This window comes from Nicotiana sylvestris, chromosome 12, assembly GCF_000393655.2.
Source record: "Nicotiana sylvestris chromosome 12, ASM39365v2, whole genome shotgun sequence".
NCBI classification, from domain to species: domain Eukaryota; kingdom Viridiplantae; phylum Streptophyta; class Magnoliopsida; order Solanales; family Solanaceae; genus Nicotiana; species Nicotiana sylvestris.
Window position 1 is genome coordinate 98351724 of NC_091068.1, and position 3380 is coordinate 98355103.

At 41.2% G+C, this 3380-nt stretch overlaps 1 protein-coding gene across 1 annotated transcript; it reads left to right on the forward strand.

The window, feature by feature from the left end:
- The first annotated feature begins 288 nt into the window (after positions 1-288).
- On the forward strand, positions 289-1497 carry LOC138883433 (uncharacterized). Its single transcript, XM_070164120.1, has 3 exons — positions 289-468; positions 608-697; positions 1273-1497. Exons 1-3 carry the CDS (start codon positions 289-291, stop codon positions 1495-1497), a joined length of 495 nt encoding a protein of 164 aa, XP_070020221.1.
- Positions 1498-3380: the final 1883 nt, after the last annotated feature.

A 3380-nucleotide genomic window follows, 5' to 3' on the forward strand; every position in this document is an offset into this window, starting at 1 on the left:
GTGGGAGTTCGCCTTGCGGACTCTAATGAAGGAGGGGTAATTGTGCAGAATAGGGCTGAATCATTGCTTGTGGCAGAGGTGAAAGAGAAGCAATTCGTGGATCCGTTGTTAGCACAACTGAATGAGGGGATTCTCAAACAAAAAACCACAGCTTTTTCCTTTGGCATAAATGATGGTACCCTACGGTACCAAGACCGCTTATGTGTTCCTGATATCGACGGTCTTCGGGAAAGGATCATGGCAGAAGCTCACACTTCCAGGTATTCCGTGCACCCAGGTTCCACGAAAATGTATCATGATCTCAAGGAAATTTATTGGTGGAATAACATGAAGAAAGATGTGGGGGACTTTGTGGCAAAATGTCCAAATTGTCAGCAAGTAAAGGCCGAACACCAAAGGCCTATTGGATTGGCTCAAAGCATAGAAATTCCAATTTGGAAATGGGAGATGATCAACATGGATTTTGTGGTATGGTTACCACGCACTTCGTGCAAGTTCGACTCAATTTGGGTGATTGTTGATCGACTGACAAAGTCAGCACACTTCCTGCCAGTCAAATCTACTGATATAGAGGAACTGTATGCTCAGTTGTATATCAAATAAATAGTCAGGTTACATGGCACTCCAATCTCAATCATTACAGATCAAGTGGCTCAGTTCACAGCCAACTTTTGGAAGAAGTTTCAGCAAGGTTTGGGTATGTAGGTAAATCTTAGCATAACTTTTCATCCACAAACCGATGGTCAAGCAGAGCGGACTATTCAGATGCTTGAAGACATGTTGCACGCTTGTACTCTTGATTTCAAGGGTAGTTGGGATGACCATTTGCCACTCATAGAATTTGCTTACAACAACAACTTCCACGCTAGTATCCAGATGGCACCATTTGAAGCACTGTATGTTAGGAGATGTAGGTCTCCCATTGGGTGGTTTGAGGTTGGAGAAGCGGAATTGATAGGGCCAGACCTCGTGCATCAGGCCATAGAGAAAGTCAAGATTATTAAGGAGAGATTGAAAACTACTCAGAGTCGCCAAAAATCCTATTCGGATGTATGTCATAGAGATTTAGAGTTCAAAGAAGATGATTGGGTATTTCTGAAGGTTTCCCTTATGAAGGGCATCATGCGATTTGGAAAGAAGGGAAAATTGAGTCCGAGGTATGTCGGACCGTACAAAATCATTTAGAGGATTGGTCAGGTGGCATACAAGCTCGAGCTGCGACCCGAGATGTCAATGGTACACCCGGTCTTTCATGTGTCCATGTTGAAAAAGGTAGTGGGAGATCTGTCCTCTATTGTGCCAGTTGAGACTATTGAGGTTAATAAAGAACTGTCATATGAAGAAGTTCCAGTTGCCATTCTTGATAGACAAGTTCGAAAATTGAGGAATAAGGAAATTGCATCCGTAAAAGTGTTATGGCAAAACCAGCAAGTTGAGAAAGCCACTTGGGAAGCCGAGGATGAGATAAAAAAGAAGTACCCACATTTGTTCGAATAGTCATGTAGTAGCTTTTATGCACTTAGCTCCTATGAACTCTTATCTTCTGATTTGATCTATGTAAAACTGTCCCCTTTTTGGTAAAATGTTGCCTATACGACCATGGTTGATAATTGTACAAGTTATGTTACGTTTATGAAATATGGTTATGCTGTTAGGATATGTCATGGGGCTCTCTGACAGGTGGATAAGGCCTAGACACAAAGGAAACTCTGGCGAAATTTTCGGAAATATAGGGAGTTAGCTAAATTTGGGGGGACTGGCAACATGTTTCAGGTTATAAAGAACAGATGATTGCACTAAGACTGTTAATAAGTGAACCTTGATCCTCATTCGAGGACAAATGATCTTAAGTGGGGGAGGATGTAAGGCCCTGTGAATTTCCTACTCAAAACCCCAAATCCCATGGTGCCAAGTTAGGATCATGCGTTAGAGATGCGTAAAATTCTTCGCATCTCCCTCGCCGCGGTTCAGACCTTTTTGGACTGATCTATGCTATAAAAAGTCAAGAAATAATGTTTTCCAGAAAATGCGATTCTACGGTCGAGAATGCGGTCGCATATCAGGTATGCAGACCACATAATCTCCGCAAAGTGAGTCAGTGTGTTGGTCAAATTTGAGGTCAAATATGCGATCGCATAACCAATATGCAGACAACATAGTCGTCGCACATTTCCCTTGGGATTTTGCGAGGGGTAGTTCTGTGGTGCATTATGCGACCGCAGAACGGGTATGCGGACCGCAGAACGGGTATGCGGACCACATTTCTACACATGCCCAGGCAGTGTGTTCAGATTTTGGGAGCACTTTTGCGGTCCATTCTGTGGGCCGCATTTTCAATTTGCGATCGCAGACCTGACTCGGGGCTCCAATTTTCTAAATTTTAAACCCGACCCCTTATCGATATATTCCGTATTATAGCTCATTTTGAGAATATTTCTTAATGCTTTTAGAGAGAGAGAGAGGGTCTTAGAGAGGGAAGTGCTTCCCATCAAATTACTCCATGAAACTATGCCAAATCTTTGAAGATAATCAAGTAAGGGCACCTAAATCTTCATCCCAAGAGATCAAAGTGCTAAAAGTTCCAGAATTTTGTAAGGAATAAGGAAAACTTTATTGAGGTATGTATGGCTAATACCCCGTCTTTTAGAAATTGAGCTTCATCGGTATTTGTGTGGGCATGGAAAGATCAAAGTTGAATTGTTGCATTATTTATTGTTTTACATGAGTTGGTGTTGTAACCCTATGTGTGTGAAAAATGTGTCACAATATAATCAACTTGCTATCTTGACAGCTTGAAAGGGGCAAAGGTATGAATTATGTATTGGAAATGTTTAGACCTTAAATTGAGATGGTAGCTGAATATATTGTGCTATCTACGTGAAATCTTATCTATGTTTACAATTTAAATTGCTCTTGTGTGTACCTACTGTCCTAACTGGAAAAGCTAATATTGAAAATTGGGAACGATGTAAAATGCAGCCTAGTGCCAAGAATGATTTGATAAGTCATGGCCCCAAGTGTCTATGAAATGATATATGAGAAATGAATTGATTTATGAGAAGGGAACAATGCCTTGATAAGGCGACCTAGCCGATCGGGTCGAGATCGAACTCCGCTCAAGATAACGATGGTATTGGAAAGTTATTGTGAATGAATTCCGGGAAAGAAGGAAAATGAGATTGTGATTGCAGCATATGTCTCAAATGAAGCGACCTAGCCGATCGGGTCGAGATCGGACTCCGCTTAAGATAGCGGTGGTATTGTGAACAAATAATGAATAGTGTGAAATGCCCCAAACTAAAAGCTATGGGAAAATGATGTGAAAGTTGTATGATTCTTTTTTTTGATAATGTGGTGATCGTTTAAAATTTTGAGTTATA